The sequence below is a fragment of the Brachypodium distachyon genome, chromosome 1 (assembly GCF_000005505.3).
Source record: "Brachypodium distachyon strain Bd21 chromosome 1, Brachypodium_distachyon_v3.0, whole genome shotgun sequence".
Taxonomy (NCBI): Eukaryota; Viridiplantae; Streptophyta; class Magnoliopsida; order Poales; family Poaceae; genus Brachypodium; species Brachypodium distachyon.
The window spans coordinates 54527036-54550018 of NC_016131.3; the positions used below are offsets into that span (position 1 = coordinate 54527036).

The 22983-nt window shown below is 41.8% G+C and overlaps 1 protein-coding gene and 1 long non-coding RNA gene across 28 annotated transcripts; both read left to right on the forward strand.

Moving 5' to 3' along the window:
- The first annotated feature begins 652 nt into the window (after nucleotides 1-652).
- LOC100842062 (probable apyrase 7) lies at nucleotides 653-7760 on the forward strand. 2 transcript variants are annotated; one of them, XM_003557460.4, is made up of 3 exons: nucleotides 653-1023; nucleotides 4497-6485; nucleotides 6972-7760. In XM_003557460.4, exons 2-3 carry the CDS (start codon nucleotides 4655-4657, stop codon nucleotides 7256-7258), a joined length of 2118 nt encoding a protein of 705 aa, XP_003557508.1. In that variant the 5' UTR covers nucleotides 653-1023; nucleotides 4497-4654; the 3' UTR covers nucleotides 7259-7760. The 2 variants fall into 2 exon arrangements, with proteins under 2 accessions (XP_003557508.1, XP_024312751.1); XM_024456983.1 differs by lacking the exon at nucleotides 653-1023 and adding an exon at nucleotides 2790-2850.
- Nucleotides 7761-8345: 585 nt separating this feature from the next.
- Nucleotides 8346-20440, forward strand: LOC106865872. 26 transcript variants are annotated; one of them, XR_002961775.1, is made up of 6 exons: nucleotides 8346-8879; nucleotides 8958-9248; nucleotides 9476-9535; nucleotides 9713-9921; nucleotides 10098-15924; nucleotides 16905-20398. It is a non-coding gene; the product is annotated as an uncharacterized LOC106865872 (long non-coding RNA). The 26 variants fall into 26 exon arrangements; XR_002961772.1 differs by having other exon boundaries at nucleotides 8958-9111; nucleotides 9205-9248; nucleotides 9476-9921; XR_002961774.1 differs by having other exon boundaries at nucleotides 8958-9016; nucleotides 9160-9248; nucleotides 9476-9921.
- The last annotated feature ends 2543 nt before the right edge of the window (nucleotides 20441-22983 follow it).

Sequence of the window (22983 nt, forward strand, 5' to 3'; positions counted from 1 at the left end):
GCACGTGGAAAATAGTCATGAGGGTAATTTGGCCCAAAAAATGGCATGTGAGCCCAAATGAAAAAATGGCTTAAATAATCAAAATATGATCTATTTCTTTGGTCATGAGGGTAATTTATGCTGAAGGCAAAGAAATGTTGTGTGGCTTGACTCCTTCATGGAGGATGTAATCCGTCTAGTTGTCGATGATACTACTACTGAGCCTACAAGTTAATGTAATGTCTGGGTTCCTCTCAAAAGAAGAAAAAGAAATGTGTGGTTTTAGAAAAGTGGTGCATTTAGTCAGTGACCAAAGTAAACCCTACTACTTTTTAGTATGACCAAAATTTGAGATAGTGACCAACATTCTGGTAAGCCAATGATCCATTAAGCTATTACCAATTTTAGTTCATTTTTCATGTCAATTTTTGGCCAACTCATCACAACTAAAATCTCAGTCAAAATTTTGAGTAACCAAAGCAAGTTTGAGATAAACCCAAACATACCCGAAGAACCAGAAATTTTTGTCAAATTCCACCAGAATCTAGCCTTCTACTCCTCCTACTCGTAATTGCCCTACGAACTTACTCTATTTACGAGAAAACTGCCACCAACTATATGACCTTTGCTCTCTTCACAAAATTTTGCTTCCCCCATCCCTCGTTCACCCCCGCTCCGGCGCTCCCCACCCACCCCAGACCCCGCAGCTCGCACGCACAGGAGACGCGGCGGCGCCTAGGGTTTGGCCTTGCCGCCGGCCCCTTAGGCCTCGCCGCCGACCCGCTGCTCCCCTCCAGGATCCGCCCTCCCCCCGATCTCCGCCTGAGACCTCGCCCGTTCTCTCGCGCTGCCGGCGACCGCCGCCTCGTCGGACGGTCAACGACGACACCTCCACAGCCTCTAGCCTGCCCCGACCCAGCCCGCAACGGAAGCTCCCCCAGCTTCCTCTGCTGTCGACCAGCTGCCACCCAGCCTATTCCTCCGGCCTACCCCGACAGCTCCTTCCGCCCCCACCTGCCGGCCACGCGTGTCTGCAGCAGTAAGGTGAGCCCCATTTTCTCCTTTTTCACGCTGTTAGCTACGTGTTCAGATATGTGTTCGTCAGATGTATGTATTTTAGCTTGTCTGCCATTAGCTAGATTTGCATCTGGGTTTTGGATAGAAGTGGGATTGGATCACACGCAAGTCCAAAGAGCACATGTCCAACCACCGTCCACTCTAAATTTGTGGAATCTAACTCCGATCCACTCTTTATTGTCTCGCCCAAGTTCGCCCAATCTAAGTACATTTGGACATCCAAGGTCCAAATGGTCCTTAGTACTTATGCAAATTCGTACCGTACTGTACGAATTTACTGTACTTAGTAGGAATGTACTTACTTAGCAGGACATGGAACAATAAACATCAACTTAAGGTTTGTAAACGGCAAAATGACATAATTAATGACCACAAAAGGATATGCATGTCATCTGCAACAAAAACTCTGAACCAAGAAACTACAGTAATTTGCTGAAACTAGAATCCATCCAACATGATAAAACTAGGGACAGTGACATGCATGTCATCAGCTCAAATATGAACAGCTCAGTAATCAGTACTTCAGACAATAGGAATTAAAGAGTTTCGATATTTGTCAATTGTCTTGACAGCCTTACTGAAAGTTGATGTTAATGGAAAAGCAAGAAAGTCACGAGCCATCTTGGCTAGTATAGGATATTGCTCTGCATTCCTTTTTCACCACTTCAAGACAACACGTTTTCACCTTCCATGAGAGTGAGGAACCAGCAGATCTTCTAGATAAGTATCAACCTATGATCTTCTTGAGCGCTTAGGATGATTTGGTTGTTAATATAAAGCAAATCACAACTCCAACCCTCGTTTCCCCGGCAACATCGGGAGCATATTTGCTGATCCTCCCACCTCGGGAGGCTAAGAAATATTGCTCTGCGAATTACTTTTCATCGCGTAATAAGCATAATATGCTCTAAACCACCTGTGAACATTGGTGAACTCTTTGCTCAGCACGTCTGCTCCAAAGGCTCCAATGAAACAGTATTTCAAAAGAACAAATTTTTATAGGGGATCCAATAATGGTGCAACCAAAAGAACTTTACTAGGCTGATTCCAGTATCTATCAAACTTGGCCTTCATATCAGAGCACAACTTCTTTCTGAATCCCCCAAACCTCTTCTATGTACCTATGGGCTGTTGGAAATATTAGGTACGGAAAAACCTTTATTGCATCAGCAAAATTCTCCAGGAATCTCTAAAGTCTCTCAGCCAAGTCCCATTTGGGCAGGATTAGGTCCTACGATGTTTTGGGAATCGGCATATGCAATTAAGGCTTCCTTATTATAGTTTGAAGCTTCAGCAAGCAAGTTGTAGGTTGAGTTCCATCTTGTGGGAACATCTAAACTGAATCCTTTCTTAGGCTCAAGATCACATTGTTGTGGCAATGCATTAAAAGTGTGTAGCAGAGATGAGAGATCCAGATGATGCTACATACTTAATTATGTTTCTAACAGGCTCAATTGTATCATGGATAGCATCAATTCCATCTTAGACAATTAGATTTTAATGTGTGCTGTGCATATCTTTGCCTTCAAAAGTCCTGTTGGTCCAAAATTTGGCCTTCAGCTTTCTCACAGTAGCAGTATTAGACGTGAGTAAAAGCAAAATCTTTGTTGTACAAGTCCCAATCATAGAGGCAGTCCATAATTGTATCGCAGCAGCATTGTGAGGGTGTGGGACACTTTTAAAATTGATAGTACGCATGTCTAAATTTAATTCCTCATCAATATAACATGCAGTCAAGCAAATGTACCCAAGTTCTTGGACTGGTGTCCACATTTCTGTTGGAGCTCGAATTAGGTAAGCTGCTTGCAATCTTATGCTTCTCTTCATAGACTGAAAGGCGGTCATTTCTAAATGTATGTTGGCTGTGAACATGATGGCCTGGGTGTGCTAACTTAATCATTTTCTTGAAAAATCCGTTCTCTATCTTCTTGAAAGCAATGACTGTAGTGATCCAAAACTATTCATAAAATCCCTTACAGCAATTGGATCCAACACCAAATTGCCTACATCTCCAACAGACTCACTGGCACTGCAGTCAGTATCTGATGGGAATTCCTGGCACCCAATCAAGAATTGGTGCTTAAGATGTGATACACCTAGCCCTTGATATGACAATTCAGATTGAAGAATATGCAAATAACTTTTCCTTCCAATGTAGCTCCTCGAAATACTTCCAGGCTTTGGATCTTTTCCTAGTTCTGCGTTTGGAATGTTGAGTTATCTCATCTGTGCCTTCACCAATCAGTTCTTTGGCAATTTCGTGATTAGACATTTTGACACTAGCTGTTAACAGAACAACATAATGTGGTACTAACTAGTCCACAAGCTATATATATTCACCATTACCAGATTACTTTCAGAGGAAATAACCATGAGATTGTACATTAACAGATTTGTTACTTCAGCAAGCTAGTAAAACTAATGTTACTTGATTTTAACGTGAAAGCGTGCACTACATGACCTGGCATAGCTGGGATAAAATAACATCTACTTCCAGCTTGTTAAGCTATCCTGTTCCTTCATAATTTCTACCGGAGCCTTGTTAAAGTAAACGCTGCAGCCAATAATTTTGTCAGGACAGAATGAAGGGGATGTACAGCCTATTCAAGGAGTTTACCTTGTTAAAGTAATAACCAACATAAAGTCATAAACTAACCAACTGTCGTTATATATATAGAAAAAAAATCTAACCAACATACCTTATATGTTGCTTAATCAAGTGACCAATTCGACAAATTCATGGAGCATTTTGATCACCAGAGCGAAGATCTTTCACCTGTCTATCATCGTTCCGGATCTCAGTGGTGGCATCCTGGGTCTCTTCCTGCGATGGAAGCACGAGCACCAACCTCAGCCTCCCGACCACCATTCCTCTGCCTTGAGCACCGTCGCCACGATGCCCACTGTGACCCGGCCGCTGCCACCGTGGAAACCTCCCTGGCCATGGACACCAGAGCAAGATCTGTAAGCGGCCGCTGCAGAGTAGAGAGACTGATGCTGCCATGGAGTAAAGAGAAGAGGATGGGGGGGGGGGGGGGGGGTTGACGATGACGCGGGACAGGGGTCCACTGGCCAGCGGTGGACGCAAGGATAGGAAAAGCTGCAAGAGGGCAGGGCACGCTTCGTGTTCAGTGGACCTTGGACTGTCCGATATGATGTCCAACTGAGATCGACGAATCGGGCTGCAAACCCCTGCTTGTTTCAAACCCCGATCCTGATCCCCGATCCTGATTGATTGATCAGGATCGGGGTTCTGGAGCCTATCCCACCGAGTCCGGTAACTATTATTAGGGTATATTATTTCCCTGCACTGAGTACGACAATGCTGTTTATTGTTCACTGATTTCTGAATGTGTATCATGATATTACCATTCAAATTTTAGTTTATCTACTAGGTGTTGGCCTGTCAGTATATTTCTAATAATGGGAATTTGTTGCAGGCATAGGCTGTGCGGAGGTGCTATTGAATAAATTTACTGTCTGGCTAATTATGCTGCCTAATTATGAGTTATGCTTCTGTTTCCCGGAATCACTCCCTGTTGCTCCTTGTTAGTGATATCTTTAAATAATTTCCACCTCCACTACAAAAGAATCAACCATGCGGCTCTCTTCATCCCTTCAAGATCTGCCGACATTTTCTAGAATTGATGCTTTAGAAAGGGGCTCTAGCATTGGTGGTGATCTGAGCTCAGGGCGTGCAAAACCTGTCCGCACACTTCAAAGGGAAGGTCCTGTAGCAAGCTTTTCAAAAGAGAGAACACCCCCGTCATCACCAACAAATCGAAAGAAATGCATGAGAACTGTTGGTTATGCTGTTGTCCTGTTCCTATTAGTGTGCTCTATATACGCTTCTTTGAGATATTTTCATGTCTTTCTGTCGGAAGGTAGCTCTGAGTACTATGTGATTCTTGATTGTGGCAGCACTGGTACAAGAGTGTATGTTTACGAGTGGACCGTTAATCATAATGACGGAAACACATTTCCTATTGCTTTGAAACCTTTGGGGAATGCTCCTAAGAAAAAATCTGGCAAATTAACTGGGCGTGCCTATCAACGTATGGAAACTGAACCTGGATTGAGCAAGCTTGTTCACAATGAAATTGGGATGAAGAAGGCAATAGAGCCCCTCCTTCAAATGGCTGAGCGACAGATCCCTAGACGTGCACACAAGCACACACCTGTTTTTCTATATGCCACAGCTGGGGTCCGCAAGCTACCAAGTGCAGACTCAGACTGGCTTCTGGATAAGGCCTGGGACGTTCTGAAGAATTCATCATTTTTGTGTAGTAGAGACAGAGTTAAGATCATCAGTGGCATGGAAGAAGCTTACTATGGATGGATAGCTCTTAACCACCACATGAACATGCTTGGGACCTCATCTTCTGAAATGACATATGGTTCACTTGATTTAGGTGGATCATCATTACAGGTGACATTTGAGACTGACAAAGCCATGCAGGATGACACGAGTATTAGTCTGAGGATTGGTTCTGTAAATCATCAACTTAGTGCTTATTCTCTTTCTGGTTATGGGCTAAATGATGCATTTGACAAATCAGTGGCACATCTGGTGAAGATATTAGGAGGGACAGCAGGTAATGGCAAAGTTCAGGTCAAACATCCTTGTCTACAAACTGGGTACAAGGAAGATTATGTTTGTTCGTACTGCCATTCACTGAAACAAGATGGAAGTCCTAGTGTTTCAGGGAAGACAACAGGCTTAGAGAAGGCGGGAACAGCTGTTGAACTTGTTGGGGCTCCTCAGTGGAGCGAATGTAGTGCTCTTGCAAAAGTAGCAGTGAATCTTTCAGAGTGGTCCAATGCAAATTCTGGAGTTGACTGTAACGTTCAACCTTGTGCACTTGCCAGTACCTTTCCCCAACCACATGGGCAGTTTTATGCTATGTCCGGTTTCTATGTGGTTTTCAAATTTTTCAATTTGACTCCTGACGCTACTCTCATAGATGTTCTAAAAAGAGGCCAGGAATTTTGTGAAAAACCATGGGAAGTTGCAAAGAGTAGTGTTCCACCACAGCCTTTTATAGAGCAGTATTGCTTCAGGGCTCCTTATATCACATCACTTCTGAGAGAGGGACTGCAGATCAAAGATAATCAGGTGATAATTGGCTCAGGTAGTATCACATGGACTCTTGGTGTTGCTTTGCTAGAGGCTGGGCAGGCGTTATCTACACGGATGGATATTCAAGGATACATGATACTACACCGGGAGATAAACCCAACTATTCTTATTGCATTGTTTGTGATTTCAATTGTGCTGGTCATATGTGCCATATTGTGTGTTAGCAATTCGATCCCAAGATCATTCCGCAAGTCCTATTTACCAATTTTTAGGCAGAACAGTGGAGGTAGTTCTGCGCTTGGTATGGGATCACCTTTCAGATTTCATTTATGGAGACAAATCAACTCAGGTATGTGCCTAAGCATGTTTTCTATGTAGCTCTGGTTTTTCCTCTTGTGTAAAAGGTGTCTAGACTCCAATACTACAATTGTTTTCCTCTCATTTCTGTTGTCCACTATGTGTACCATATTTAGGACTTGAAAGTTTTTGTATCAACTGTTAGCTTAGAAGACAATATGTTACTGTTTAACCTTCTAATAACGCTTCTAAGAAGCAGCACATAGAAATCTTGCATGTCACAACACAAAGGATCTTTTGTGTTTTCACTAATACCTTGTATTAAGAACTCAATGAGTCAGTCGGCCTATTACAGGACTGTAATTTGTGTCTTTGTTCTTTCAAATCAGTAATGCTGTACTAGAGCGCGAGGATATTTGTTGTACCATGTGAAGTGAAACAATCTTGCAATTTCTGTTTGATGTATCAGTCCTTTTCTTTACTGTAGTTCAACGTACCAAATCTTTACATTTGCTTTATCTCTCCTTCCTCTGCACAGGTGATGGAAGAACAAAGACACCATTGAGTCCTACTGTTACTGGGTCAGAGTCTCATCCATTTAGTATGACCCATGGATTAGGAGGCAGCAGCGTCCAGCTTATGGAGTCTTCCAGGCAATCGCTTGGTGTAAATCATAGCTATTCTGTTGGGAGCTTAGGTCAGATGCAGTTTTCCAGTGGATTGTGGAACTCTACCAGAGGTCAGACGACACTTCAAAGCAGGAGATCGCAATCGAGAGAAGATCTCACTTCTTCATTAGCTGATCTCCATGTTCCAAAGGTGTAGCATTACATTTCAGGATGACATGACTAGTATGTGATCCCATGCCTTAACAACTTTGTGTAAATAATAGCTCCACACTGTTTGATTTCTTCTCTACCAAGATGTCAATTTTGTCGGCACACTGACAATTCAAAAAGGTTTAGGATCCACAGAATTTATTAAAGTATATGACTTGGCGCCTCCTGGAGACGATACATGCATCCATTAAACTGTATTTGTGCAATAGAACATGCCATAAAGATGAACTTGCAAGCAGTTTTGAGTGTTGTGCCAGAAGAAATGTTACACGGTTCACTGAAGTGGTTGGCCATGGGCTGCAGCTAATGTGATCAGTTCCTGGCCCAGAATATCAAGGTTTCCAGATTATGATGTTACTGCAGCATACGGAGTATACTCTTCAAAGGTTCTTATCATTTTTTTCTTCTTTTTTTTTTGTTCTACAACATAATGAACATATTTGTGGCCCTGTGTGTCATCAATGTATCATATGCGGTATGCTTTGTTAGACATCACTTGAAGTTTTGAAATCATCCATCGGTTATTCGAATGCCCTTATTTTGGGTACTCGCAGCAAAACATCAGTTAAGTTTGTTTCGTCATTAGGAATGGACATTTGGTTGGGATTTTTTTTACTGAGTAAATTAGTGAAACTGGGAGAACATTCAGTGAATTTCGAAGGTGAATTCGTCTCGATTTCAGAACGAGTCCAGAACGTATCCGTTTTTCATTTTAGGAGGAAAAAAAAAAGAAAAATCTCTCTCTGAGGACGTTACTACTTCCACTGCCTCTTCGGGCCCACATGACAGAACACGCCCAGGCTAGTTGGCACGCAAGATGGCTGGACCCAACCAAGTCTATACTTTCTCCGTTCAACAAAAAATGTTTTCCCCGTTCAACAAAAAATGTTTTAAGTTCGTTAAAATTTGAATGTATCTAGACATGACTTAAATTTAGTCGAAGTTGAGCCATGATTATTATTTAATTTACAGTATGCGGATGTCGGTCGTCCCTCGTACCTCCTCTCCCTCCTGCCCCCGCACGCTAATTTGCAGTCTGTATCACCGTCGTCCGTGCGTCCAACTCCCTCGCGAAAAAAACCCGGACGCACGCACGAAAGGAAAACCGTCCTTGTTCGTTCCGCGGCCGCCGCCACACCCGTTGGTCGTCTCCTCTCCCTCCTCCTCGCGACCTCACGTGGTCGCCTCCCCTCTCCTCCGCCAACTCCCGACTCCAAACCTCCCGATCCGCCGCCGCAACCAACTCCCGATCCGCCGCACGTCGCAGCCCGGGACGCCGCCGCCGCGTGCTCCGTCGAGGAGAACGCCGCCTACCCCATGGATGCCACCGACGAGGATGCATCCTCCACTGCCTCGCATCTCGCTCTCCCCTCTGTCACCACAGGCGAGGCCATGCCGCCGTTGCCGCTGCCGTCCATCGCAGCCTGGGAGCCGCTGCCTCCGTCCTCTGCCGCGGACGCCGCCCTCTCCCTCCCTAGACGCAGACGCCGAAGCAGACCTTTGTTTTGGATATTCAATTGCTTGACATGTACAAGTACTGGAAAAGTTGGAAGCAGGTGGACAAGAGAAGCCGACATTTAATCCCAATAATTTTCAGTGCATTGCAGGTTTGCTGTTGGTAACTTTTTTTTTGGCAAGGTTTGCTATCGGTATGTGTTTCTGAACAATAATTTATTTTATTTCAGAGCTTAGCCGATTATTTCAAACCACCGATGTCGTTCAGTCGTTGTCAGTTCGATTCTACGTGAGCTTGCAGCTTCACTTTTATTTAGCATTGGCATTATATTTCCAAGAATGATGTTTTCTTAGGCCGAAATCCGCAAAGAACTCCCACTAGAAGTTAGTGTCATATTTTTACTTATTTTCAGTTGGACTCTTGCTTTTTAGGTTGAGATTTTTTGAAGAACTATTCTTTAATCTAATGATTGGCAGATTCTACAGTGAGGCAATTGAGTGCAGAGTTTGGAGATCATCAGGTTACAGCCTGTTATTTTTCTAGAAATTTAATTGACTTTTTAGGTGCTCCATCTTGAGTAGTAGAGACGTCATCCGGATCTCCTGCCAATAAATTTGTGGATATCAACTTTTTATATGTTTGTATTTCCCACTACAAAACTTCTTTTTGACAGCCAGCTGAATCAAGAACTTATCATTTACGCTCTTAGAGATAGTTCGGCTGAATCAAGAACTTTTTTTTTGACAGCCAACTGAATCAAGAACTTGTCAGATTTGAGGCCCAGGAGTAAAATTTCAGAGTTGGAATGTGAGGATTGTGCATTGCTTTTGTGTCGATTGTATTTTTGTTGTCTGCCCGCATTGTCACAAGAGTAATGCCTCTTTATATGATATAAACAGTAATTAGACGTCAATTCTTTTGCTTTTGTCATTCTTATGAAGTGATAGATTATTTGTATATCCGTTGCGACGCATGGTCACTTAGCCAGTACTTCATGGTGTTGGACTCGGTTGTCAACACCCCACCGCACAGCACCAGCTTCCTTCCTTGAGAAGCAAGGCCGGAACACTGACGCCGGCGGCCTTGCTGCGCCGTCCTCCCGTACACTCCTCTCGCGTGCCCACCGCCGCCACCGCCAGCCCATCTCCATCCAAGAATCAACCGCAGCCTTTCTCCGAACAGCCGGCCTTCAGGTGCCTAACAACGTTAGGGAATTTCCTTTGCCCAAATCCACTTGTTCGATAGAGTTGTTTGATGGACGAAAAATTGCTGATGTTAGTAGATCCTAGGTCCCTCTTCTATCCGGACTTTATTCCTCCAAATTTTTTTCCAGTCGATTAACCCTATTTTTTCTGATTTGGTGCTGCAGGTCGTTGTTGCTGGAGCTCTTCTTTTTGGGCTCAGGTCGCTGGCCGGTCGACGCAGCGTTGCTGCACCATCGAGGGCTGCAGGTATCGGACAAAATCCCCTAAATTTATCAGCACTTTAGCTCCAGCCTCCAGGCACGACACTGTTTTGCTATGCCAAGACACTATTTTGCTTGCTGAATTTTGCACCATTCTCCCTGGAAGTGTTTGCTATGCCAAGTCACAGCCTTGGGTAGATTTTTATACTGCTTGTTGTCATCTTTTGCAAAATAAATGATAATTGAGAATGTATGAATATTTTACTTCATATTATCAAGTTTTAACACAAAGAACTAGGTCTCAGGAAACCATCAGGCCAGTTGTTGTCTCCCTGTTCTAGTGTACCAACCCCACAGGCCTAAGACTTAAAACTAAATGGTACATGATAGAGTTAGATGACTCCATTAGATAAATGAATCAGAACCTAGTATTCATATATTAATCCTGCTACAAAAGTTACTTATTCTAGTATTAGCGAGCTGAAATCTGAAAGTTGTGTCTCTGTTCATGATTATATTCTGTGAGGAATGGTTGCTTATATTCAAATCTGAAGTCGTGTCTCTGTTCTAAATATCATGTTGACGCACTCGACCTATTCACTTCAATATTGTGTTGTGCAGTGTAGAAATATACCCTATATACTTGTGGTTTTTTAAGTAATTATTTTTGGAATCATGAACTTCTCTAATAAGAGGTCAGACCATGGGTTAATAGTTCTTGTCTAAGGACATTCAGACTAAATAGGTGTAGCTTGATTATTAGTATTACAATGGGTGGACTGGTTCTTGGAACCTGAAGAAATGCTTGTGCAGCCAACATGGCTGTCTACAGGAGGCTTTTCCAAGTATATATATGAACACCTGAGGGCCAGTTCTTTTCGGCTTCCTGGACTGGCTTCTCCGAGAAGCTGCCCTCCCCCAACTTCCTGGAGAAGCCACCACCTAAATTTGATTAGGCTACCAAACTAGTTTGGCCTAAACTACTTTGAGTGCATAGCTGCCCTGTTTGTTTGGGCTTCTGCTTCAGCTTTTGGTGCTTCTAGCTCTCTAAAAGCACTTCTTCCATTTACACATGAAGCTGAGAAGCACGTCCGGAGGTGCTTCCTGCAGCTTCTGGAGGGAAGCACCAAATATGTCAATCTGTTAGTCTATGTAACTTTTCAGATCAATTAGTGATTCTTAATCCTGATAAGGGGCTTTCTGTTTACTCAACTTACAATGCTCTGAAACCAAAATAATAGGTTAAAGTTCTCCTGTTGCTGATGGCTGCTTAGGAACATCACACCATTTTAGCCTTAGACAATCTTTTGAAAAGAGGGTGGGATAGTGGCTATTATTCTGAGTTGTCATTCTTGCAGGCAACAAGAGAACTGAAAACATCACTCATTTGTTGTTCCTCTTTTTTTGGTACAAACACTCATTTGTTCATGTGAAGTATACGGGGACTGTTGTGGCTTGTTCTTTTGATATGCACAACATTCTTGAGATTTTGTCATCAGCTGATCCGTGATCCTGTTTATCTCTTTCCGAAACAGTGTCATAGACTGATCATGGTTGGTTCTGCCAGCTATATTTTGAGCCGTGTGGAAAGTTAGGGATAGAGCATGTTATCACAATATGTAGCTGGTGGATCCTTCATTACTGATTTATCAAATGTATAAGTATAACTTCGAGGTGTTACAGCAGGGGAGCAGGGTGTTGCGGCAGCTAACAACATGGCTTCTATCAGCATTGAGGATGGAGTCCTAGCACTGCATTTGGAGGCACCATAGGCTTACAGTTCTCCAGTCCGTTTGAGAGGTGTTGCTTAGAGTTAGCTAATAGTCAGAGTTTTGCTGCTTTATATGATACTCCCTCTGTTCCCTTTTATAAGCAGTTTTGGCAAGTCATTTTGGCTTGCCAAAACGTCTTATAAAAAGAAATTGTGGTTATACTATGGTAGGGAGCTTGATATGTGAACCTGGACAGCAGTTTGACTTCCCATCTATTATATACTAAAAGTACATGATGGAGCAACCAGAAAAAAGAAAGACCTCATAGAAAATCTCACAAAAAAGCAAAACATCTGGCCATCTATTTTAGTCTATGAAAACCGCAGCCGTTCGATCGTGGTAATAGGGTTTTGTTCAAAGTTCAGGGAATTTACCCACATGTGCCACGCGTGAAGTAAAACCACGCCCTTCCCCTGACCTGCCTAACCTCCAGCCCCGATCCGCTCCTCTGCTCCGCGGTCATGGCCAGGCGATCGATTTGCAGGTAGGACGCCCCCCAAGTCTTCTCCCTCCGTTCCTCTGCTGCGGCACCATATCTCTGACCGGGCAGTCCTCTTCTACGACGTCACGTAATCCATGACTCCAGGCTCCAGGATCTTCCTCGAAGGACAGACGGAAGTTGCCACTCGATCCATAGCAGGGGACAGGTTACAGGATCTTCCTCGAAGGACAGACGGAAGTTGCCACTCAATCCATAGCAGGGGACAGGCTCCAGGATCTTCCTCGAAGGACAGACAGAAGTTGCCACTCGATCCATAGCAGGGGACGAACGGCCGTTCATGTGTTCTGTTGTTGCAGACATGCAAGTAATCCATCAAGTTCTTTATTTCTTTCTCATATATATGAACTCTAATTAAATTTGATTCCTTCTGAGTTGATATTTGATCCCTTCTGTCATTCTGTGTACGTGTATTGATGCAAAATAGTGTTACCTTGATTCAATTTACTTTCATCTATGTTCTATCCTCCTATGTTGCCGTGGTCTATAGATATAGTATGTTTTTTCATACTGGTCACATATATTCACCCAATGCATACTTTAACTCGGATTCCTTCCACCAATAGCTTATATGCACAAAAAAAGGGGAAGCCTGATTTTTTCTCCATGTAGTGTTACAGTTTTGCAGCCTTGGTAGAATGATTTCATTGTATTCTATGAATTTTCTGCCATACTACTTACGCTAGGGAATACATTGCATCACTTTTGGCTGGAGGATACACAATAGCTGCATGTCAGGGCTATTACGAGGATTCTAAACCAACATACCTATACAGTCTATATTGTTTAGCACGGTAGATTGATTTCATTTATGAATAGAGGCATGCATACCATTACATGTACGGACTGCATGCTAGCTCTGCAAGTAATAGTACTGTGGTTCACGTTTTTAGCTTACAAATTGTTTATTGTGTTATCCACTTCAGAGGTGGATCGGCGTGAGATTATTATGTATCATGCAGACGGAACACAAAGCAAGAACTTCAGAAAGCAATTTATGATCCTTCCATAGGAGTCCACTGCATGTTTTTCCTTTATTTTCTGACCTGCAGGTACACTGTTAATATGAAGCCAAATACTTATCATATATATTCTGAACCACCCCCTTAAGTTTGGAAATTATGAAAGGTATGTGGGACATGCACTGATGGTTCATGGTGACAGACATCAGAGGCGCAATAATTTATTATGTTGTCTCCAGTTGCATTTAGATTGATGCAACTTCTTACTACAAATTAATGTCCATGTCTCCAACTGATATAGCCACTACAACATCAGCGATACAAACTGAGTCAGGGATTCTATATAAACGTCAGCAGCATGCAAAAATTACTATGTTAGATTATCACACCTTTTGTTTCAAGAGCAATTGTTTTTTATTCCCATAGCAAATCACATGGTATACACTGAAATCTATTACTCCCTCCGTCCAACAAAAGATGTCTCAAGTTTGTCAAAATTTGGGTGTATCTAGACATGACTTAGTGTATAGATGCATTCAAATTTAGTCAAAGTTGAGACATCCTTTATTGGACGGAGGGAGTATATGATTATTCACCTTTAAGAGACAGTTGCCAAAGGGTGTGGTTAGCATATATCAGAATGGCAGCATCAAAATATATGCCCTGGTTATTATAGTTTTTCTTAACAGTTTTACAAACTATATAGCTCAAAATTTTCTGCTGCTTCTCTTAAATTTCTGTAAGGAAAGTACATTCATGTTGTCCTATGTTTCCCTCATAATTCAACCACCCACAGCTGGTAGTATAATTCAGATCTGTTATTATACAACTTACCTTATTTTTCTTATGTTCTTATAGTTTGTGTTTGCTGGGGAAGATTCCCTAAAGTTGTTATAAAACCTACAGAGATATTTTTCTGATGCAGGTGTTGTCTGCAAAGGAGTCCATCAAATTCCTACAGGACGTTACATACTCAGATTTACTTCCTGAGTACATGTTAATCTGTTTTACCAGTTTATTAAGAATAGATGTTATTTTATTCATAATTTGCAATTAGCACCAATATAGCTTCTATCATTCTAACTTACTATATAATTTTCATAAGAGGTTCACATGCCTTTACTATGGTTTTCATGTTCCCAAAAGATGACTAAATATGTTTTATTTCAATACCCTGCCACATGGTCGTCTGCACCAACAAAGCAGAGCCCGGGGGCTTCCCTCCTTTTAAAAAAAAAATCTGTGGCAATGGAAGAAAGGAGCATGTTATGTACATGCTTAATTATCATCTTTTTCAGTGAGAAAACAAGGCTATTCAGTGGGTGCATTCTTGCCGATCTTGAAGATTACACAGTTTCTTCACTCCTTTGCTTTCTACAGATTTTTTGGTCAATTTATGATTTATGGTTGATTGTGTTCATAATCTACTCATACTGACATTTCCTTAAAAGATATTTCAGTTTTACTTCTTGATAGATACGGTCTTTATATTTCACTGGATATGGAACATATATATTTTCCTATATAGGACCATTGAAATTTATCTATATTGTTTGATATCCTAAAACTTTAAACAGAAGGTTATTTTGCAAGAAAAAAATTCATGCTCAGTTTTCCATGTTTATTGGATTGTTGACAGCTTCTGATGTTCTTTTGTGTGGATTAGTCTATGGCAACATATCGTGCTCTGATTGACGAGCCGTTGAAAAGCATGCAACCAACCAAATGAAATATTGAAAGGTACTCTAGGTTGCCCTGCAAGACTACTATTGCATAGATCAGTTTTTATTTAGTAATAGCTTCTACTGATCCTCTATAATTTGTGAGAACAGCAATAGTTGATCCTTTCACAGTTCCTTAAAATTTGGAGTTGTGAACAGCAATAGCTGATCACTATATTGAGTACCAGCTCATGGTTCTTCCTAGCTTTTGATCCTTTGTTGAAAACAGTACCAAGTAGAACAACAACTTGTATATGATTGATTAATGAAGTAATTAGGTTATTCATCCAAATACCATTCAAAGTTGACATAGTTATCATGATCGTTCAAAAAATATGCAATAATGCAGTTTTGGTCACATTTGCTGTGGTCTGATTTTTACCCCTCGGGTGTATGTCAGGCAATATTAAATAAATTGGGAATTAGTTCACTTTGGGAAACAAATTATGGATATCATGATATAACATTTCGATAACATGTATCCTTGCAAAATGTTCTCAAAGAAATTAATGGTAGGGCCATCGATGATTGCATCACGGTAGTTTACGTAGAAACTACGATCTATGATTGTCGATCTTCCGCGGAAACTATGATCTATGATTGTCAATCTTCCGCGGCAAACATCAAATGTAACAGTTTGCCTGGTCTCCGTTCTGCACTCTATCCCTCATACTTCAACTCGGTCGGCAGAGGTGAACCAGCAGGACAATGGAAGTTTAGCAACGACATCACCAACGCATAGGTTGTGCTTGGAATGCTGCTTCCTGTAGCATCCTCAAGCAGATCATATGGAACAAGATGAACACACACTGGAATAAATTGAGCTCACATTCTCCGGTAATTTATTTAATAGACCAGATTTTGTTTCGCTTTGCAATGCTCCAGGATGTCCCTTCAGTATTGTAGAATGCCGAAGCCTTCTAATTTAGTTTTATAAATTCGTTAAAGAATTTGAGCTTTCATCTTTTCACATGCTGTATTGATTCATAGTTGTCGGTTCTCAATGATGTCTTCGATTAAATGTATCGTTCATTTTTTTTCATATTTTATATCTAATCTCTGGTCCATATATTATTATTAACTTCTTCTATATCTCCACTAAAACAATATTGTTTTTGTTAGAACTCATTTCATGCGCTCAGTTTATATTTCTTTGCTTGCAGCAGGTGTTGTTTCTAATAACATATATAACATAGAAAATCAAGACAACAAACTTATTTCTTTGACACTTCCAGATCATGACCTCGCATTTGCGAGGGCCACTACTCAATCGAGTTAAGAGCCTTCCATTGATTCTATACCTCTTTTCCAAAATTCCATCGGTCTTAGTGTTAGTTGTGCAGATTTTTTAAATGCTTACTTTGGAAGATTAGACGACACATAAAACAGCTAATAAGTTTTTTTATGAAGTTGACACAAATTTATAGTAATGCCATCGATAGTGCCATGTATCTCTTCAGTTTGTAGGTCTTAGAAATTGTGTTTGAATGCTTGATTTGTGTAATTGTCCATGAAAAGGACATGTTCAGTTGCATGCTAGCAATAGTGAAGAAAAACCAACAGACACAAGCTTTCTACGGCAAATATCAGGAGCAAACTCTCAGATATATTCCATAATGTAACAAAGGAATTTTCACCTTTCATAAGTAACATTGCAGCATTTGCTCTGTTTAATGTGGTGTATCCCTCCTCTAATTTTTCAACGAATTATCATGTTTGGTAGTTGTCCCCTGTCTTTTTATTCGGTAGTTTTCAAACAATTGTTGTCATTGTGTTTCTGGCATGATACAATTCTTATTGTTTTTTGTATAATCCAGGTTGTATAAAAAAGCTAAATAGAGTGTCTCCGCAACATGATGCAACTGGATATCCTATAACATCTGCAGTTGAAAGCACTTCAGGTGCACAGATACAATATTTTTCTTTGTACAAATTTTACATTTCTTAATAGCATATTATTCAGTACACAGACTTTAACTCTTTTTTTTTGGCAAAAGACACATTTGATCATATTTTAGCACCAACTTTGCAATTTGACATATACTATCAGCATGAACATAATATTCACAATTTTCTTGAGCAGGTGTAGAGGAGAGACAATAAATGTTACTATGGTACCATGTGTGTAAACTCTATGTTTCTTTTGCATCGAACAACAAATGATTTTATTCTATTGTGAAGTATTTATTATGCCATTTGGAAGTCACTGCATTTTTGTTTCGCTCTTGCACTCATTTGTTGCAGAAATGTACCTTTCGTAGTCAAATTGTTATAGCATATTCTCGTATGTATATCAATGGATTAGGGTGATGTGATAAATATATCTATTCTAGCTAATATGGTCTCTCTTGGTGTAAGCAAATTGCCTTCTTTGTGTGTCTTCATCATAATGTGCATGCCCTGAATTTTTCTGGATTCTTCTTTTAAGTTTCGTATGTCAGGATGTGCAATCTTTCAGAAATGTGTTTTTTTTTCAGAGCAAAGATCAATAGTGTCGTAGCCTGGGGCTTAGACACCGGGGATGCGAGGCACCCCCTTTTTGGTTCCGCAGTGGGCGTTGGGGATCGCTCCGGCGAGGCCAGTGTCAAGCGTGAAGATGCACAAGACCGTTTTACCCAGGTTTGGGCCACCCTGAGGTGTAAAACCCTACGTCCTGCTTCTGAGCTTGTATTAGCCAATTAGCTAGGGTTTACAAGTTGCCGGGGGAGTCCCCGAGCGCTCCCTCCTTTCATGCTAAGTGCTACTTGCTATTTCTGGGCTAAAGCTAGTAAGAACCCAACCCTTTGACCGTTGGCGATGGTCCTCCTTTTATACTCCAGGAGATGCCACGGGTGTCTTGGTGCATGGGTGACAAGTGTTGAGCAAAGACCCTAGGCCCTTGCTGCGCTGGCTTGCATGCTCGGTACGTAGCGCTGCAACTAGGGCCCTAGATTCACTGCGGGCCAGTCACTGTGGGCTGACTGGACGGGGAATTACCTTTCTGTCGGAACATTAAATGCTTGTTTGTGCCACACTCCTCGCCCTGACCAACCCTGCGCACAGGGAGCCTGCCGGGCGGCCACGTGGCGTCAATGCTTTGCCTGCTGGGTACCGTCCCTGTTGTAGGTGCCTGCGCCCGGGAACGCCCTCCCCGGCAAGTGACCTTCCCGGGGGGCGTCCAGGCGGGAATTCTCTCGTCGCCTTCTAGGGTAACCCCCGCAGCCCGGCTAGCCTTGCCGGGCTGGTGACTCGCCGGGCAGCTTGTGCGGTGCTGCCCAGGGGGCTATCCTTGCGGGGAGCAGGTGAGGCGACCCACGCGTCAAGCAGCGGTGGTACCCCGGGTGCCACTGGTGCGACAATAGTCAACTCCTTGTGAGTCATGCAAATTTGCCTAATTTAATATAGAAAACACTTCACTTACTCTTTGTTAGCTTCAAAATAGTTTTGATTAGGTAATAGGATACCGATAAAAATGTTAAAAAATATTGCCCGCGCATGTGCGCGGGCCACTCCCCTAGTGTTTCAGAAAAGTATTAAACGTTTCAAATAACATATCTTTAGCAAATACATGTTGAGAGACTAATATTCCGTGTTTAGCATTTGTCTTGTTTGAGTTAATGTTTAGGTCACTGTCGAGATTGCCATTTGAAAATGCAAGTTGTTCATCTTCAGTTTCCTTGAACTAGGTTGCTTAAAAATCTGAAAATAATTCACATGTTTGGCAAATCATGCTATCTCAGAAAAAATGTCAAACCCAAGTTGCACTTTTGGGTTTGGAGAAAATGTGAAAACAAATCTTTCTCTATTTTCTCCTGACGCCGGTAGCCGGCCTCCCTCTTCTCCGCCGATTAGCGTACCGGACTCCTTAGCTGCCTTTCTGGAGAAATGGTCCCCATGCCGGCAAGGGTGAACTTAGAGCTGCTGGAGTAAAGGAGTCGAGTCCTGTGAAACTTTGATTCTATTCGACAGCTTCTACGATTCCAGGTACTGTGCATTTCCTTAGTTGCGCCTTCTAGTAGTAATTCGATTAGCTGTGCTGGAATTATGAGATAGTGTATTGATGGTATCTGTGGCAGTTCAAAACTTCAAATTTTAAGATGGCCATCTTATATATCTCACATTGTGCTTATTAGACGTGTACTTCCAGTGAATTTCAAGCATATGTATAGCTAGATATATGCCGGTGTTTCTATTAAAAAAATGCCGGTGTGGTTTGCTATTTGCTGTTAGTGCTAAAGGTATCCAGCCAATATATATTTGCAGCAGCACATTGTTTCAAGTCAGTGAAAGTTTGGCTACTTGCAAATTCAGTGGATGGTTCATGCTGCTAGATAAGTGCCAATGTGGTTGTCCTTTTCCTGTTAGTGCAAAGGCTCGTGATTACCTCATATCTGTAGCAGACAGTTAGTTGCTGCAAGTGCAAAGCTTTTTATTTACTTAAATACGAGCTAGCAAGAATTAACCCAATCAAGTAAAGCATAAGCATCAGGTTACTATTAGGCTATTCCTGGCCCTGTTCCCTAGGTAGAAATGTTTGTGGCATTTTCTATGTATTTGCCACCGCTAGAAAAGTACTTATTAATCATTACTAGTGTATTTGCAGCATTACCTATACTGTCAGTTGCTGTAATCTGATATGCTATCAACTCAGCATTAGAGAATTTGTAGCGGCAAAGTCATCTCTGTTTCAACAGTTACTACGTTTTTCTTTAAACATGTCTACCATGTTGTACAAAAGTTTTCCATGTTCTCATAAGGGGAAAAAAAAATACTCCCTCCATTTGTGTATATAAGGCGTATAAAATCCAGCACCAATATTAAAGCAGGCTCAGACTTCAATCAATTGCACAACTGATCTGCTGCGTGCTACATTTCTAAGCAGCGGCAATGTAGTTGAATTTTGTAGTGGTATCCACCTTCTGCAATGACCAATTATTGCTTAAGTTTCAGATTTTGTTTTAAAGGCTTAAATTTCAGATACTGTACTGTAACTTATTTGAGATAGTTATATGTGTTAACGGTAAACATAGTCTTATTTGAAATAGTTAAATTCTGAACTTGTTTTTTTTCTCAGATGTGCTTGGCTGCTTGGCAAAACTTTTCTAATGGGCTGAACCATTCAAGGTCTGCCGGGACGTGCTGAATAGCACAAAGCGTACAGTTTCTCGGCAAACAGATCATCCGATGAAACTACAGTTTGTATCATTCTAGAGTGAATCATGTATTGTACTCTGATATGATCTATAGTGAAATGGTTTGATCCTTTATAACCATCATTTCGGATTGCTAGAGACGGGTGATGAACATAAAGATTCGAACCACGCCTGCCGTACATGTTCTCATTAAATAGAAGATTGAAAACCTGATTAATTAACTGAAACAGAGTAAAAACCCATCTCATTAACTATGCTGTTGCCCGCCGTACATGCATGGGTTTCTCATTCCTGTGACAGATGCCAAGTAACTAATGAACATACATTAGTGTTAAGTTGTGCAGTCCTTTGCCCTTTCCTTCTGCATCACGTGCGAACCACGACAGAAGAAACCACTTGCACACAACAGAAGAAACCACCATATACCACTTGCACACAAGAAATACAGCAGGTGGCTGGTAAAGACATATCTATGGCGACTCAATAGAGTGAGCTTTCCAGGCTGTTGTGTGGTACGGTGGTGTGCCCTCGATTATCGGTGGATGCACCAAAACAGAGAACAGACCCAAATAATGCATGCTGCAAGTAGCAGTGCACCTGCGATCAAAGTGGCCATGGCACGCGCGTATGCGGCCACATGCACATGGATTCTTGGACATTTCCACCCCGCCAAACGATCTTTAAGAAAAGGCGGTGCATGCATGTATATGTGTTCTGCTTAATTTCTACTTCGTTCGTTTCATCTTTTGGATTTGGTCGATGAGTAGTGCAACGAACCTCGTACCTTATTGTCCCCTGATCGACGCTCTGCTCAGGGGTGGTTGATCATTAGCTCCAGATTCAAAGCATGTTGAATTGTTCATGTTCTAGAGAAGTACACGTATCAGTAGATAGCAGTACCCACAGCTGGTAGTGGACGGTGGACCGAGAACTACTCACTATACTGATTATAGAGAACATTAAGCTACACTCTCCGTTCTTTTTTCTAAAATAAAACTAACAACATACAGTGCAAAAAAAAGGTTCATCGGTATTGTTTGCAGGCCAATTTTCGTTTTTCAAAGGGCGTGGGAATTTCTCGATCAGTTGCCTGATTCTTAAGCTAGGCTTGTGAAATAGATCAGTTGAACTTCTATTAAGATGTGAGGGTCATACCTACTCTGTTGTCTTCCACATGGTATCATTGGATTAAGCTACGCACGTCAACTTCTCAATACCAAAACCAGTTTTCAAATCAACCACCTTAATGAAAAGCAAACAAATTGCTCGCTGAAAGAAAACAAACAAACTAGTAAATCGATAAGACGGCCCAAGCGTCCGGTCCGACCAACATTATTGGCCGCCCGGACCATCGACTCGCTTCAAATTATTCATCACAACCTGAAAGACGAGCGACGAGACGATGTGCCTACCATGTGACGGCGCCTCGATAGTCGGGACCAGCCATACCTCTACGTGGCTACGTGGCCAGACCCAGGCAAGTGCATGCAGGCGGGCCCGTGAGAGGCCATAGATTTGGGGCACATGCAGAAGGCCACGTACGTCTCCAGTCCAGACGCAGCGTGTATACCACAAAAAAAAAGAAGCAAACGTTAATGCAAAAGGCCAAAAGCATATCGCACTCGATCGTTTTTTATTCTCACAGGTCAAATCTGCATCACATTATTTGTTGCAGCAGCACTGTGGCTAATATTTTTGAATCATACCGGCCTTCACCTGGACGATAGATCGATCCAGTCATCCAGCGCAGGGTGCTGGCCCGGCGGAACAGTGTTTTGGTACTGTACGTCTTTGCTCGTGTATGCATGCAGCGCGTGCGTCCAATTATCGATTTTGTTATCTGCACACGTTGTTTTCCCGTCGTCTCCTGATTGTTCTCGGCTTCCATCTTACAGCTAGCACTGGTGATGGTTGACGTACACTGTAGACGGTAGTACTGTAGTAATAATTTGATATGTCCTCGTGTTAGTAGTGCTAGCAATGCATTGTGTGATTCGAGAAGAGACACGTCGATGCTCTCTCTCTGCCCGATCTGACGCAGGGCCAGCCGGCCCCGCGCCAGAGGCCAAAGCAACGTAGGCCATCTCTGTTCGTTCAGTTGGATGGATGGTAGGACGCGAGCGACGTGAGGTGACTATATATTTGTAGTCCTTGATTATTACGTTCATTTTATATGAGAAAGGTAGCCCCACCTTATCTCTTGGGTAACTGTTTGCTCATCCATCTGAAAAAAAATTCACATTTCCAGCCAATAACCCAAAGTAACATGCGGAATATTAACAACTTGTACTCCATCCGTATCACGGCAAGTGCCTCAAATTTGTCTAAAAATGGATAAATCTATATAGTAAATTACATCTAGATAGATACATGTAATACTTCAGCAATATGGGACAGCGGGAGTATTTTATTTTAAACATGTTGTTCTTGTTTTTAATCAAAATAATGCAGTAATATATATAGTTCCTCCGTCCCATATTAAGTGACGAAATATTACATGTATCTACATATTTTTTGGGTATAGATTCATTCATATTTGGATAATTTGTGTCACTTAATATATGACGGAGGTGGTACATTATTAGTACATTTTAAGAATCTTAATAAAATAAAATAAAAACATAATAAATTTTAAATGTTCACGTTTTACTTAAATTCTACACTAATTAAAAATTCGCTGCATTTTACTTCGCCGTTTAGTAAGGGGTCTCATAGGGAGGAATGCAAGAACCTTCTGAAATGGGAGAAAAGGTTGCCACTGCAC